This window comes from Tupaia chinensis, unplaced genomic scaffold (assembly GCF_000334495.1).
Source record: "Tupaia chinensis unplaced genomic scaffold, TupChi_1.0 Scaffold000360_1, whole genome shotgun sequence".
Taxonomy (NCBI): Eukaryota; Metazoa; Chordata; class Mammalia; order Scandentia; family Tupaiidae; genus Tupaia; species Tupaia belangeri.
The window spans coordinates 4,337,541-4,337,793 of NW_006159856.1; the positions used below are offsets into that span (position 1 = coordinate 4,337,541).

The 253-nt window shown below is 74.7% G+C and overlaps 1 protein-coding gene across 1 annotated transcript in view; it reads right to left on the reverse strand.

The window, feature by feature from the left end:
• The window catches only part of HTRA3 (HtrA serine peptidase 3), a 42,945-nt gene extending 42,698 nt beyond the window's left edge, over positions 1–247 (reverse strand). Inside the window, 1 exon segment of the mRNA XM_027773605.1 lies at positions 2–247. Within this exon segment, the coding sequence (XP_027629406.1) occupies positions 2–245 (244 nt within the window). The 5' untranslated portion in view covers positions 246–247.
• Between the last annotated feature and the right edge of the window lie 6 nt (positions 248–253).

A 253-nucleotide genomic window follows, 5' to 3' on the forward strand; every position in this document is an offset into this window, starting at 1 on the left:
CGACACACCCCGCTCGTGCACTCCAGGCTGTCCCCGCAGGGCGAGTCGAGGGGGCGGCCGCAGGGCTCGCCCTCGCTGGCGGCACACACCAGGCAGCAGTTGCAGAGGTCGGGCACGTAGCCGCCTGGGCAACGGGGACTCGGACACCGCGACACATCGCAGCGCGCAGGGCACGGTGCCGCCGGGGGTTCCCGGGCCAGCGCCAGAGCGATGAGCGAGGCCAGGAGCAGCGCCCGCGCCTGCATGGCTGCCA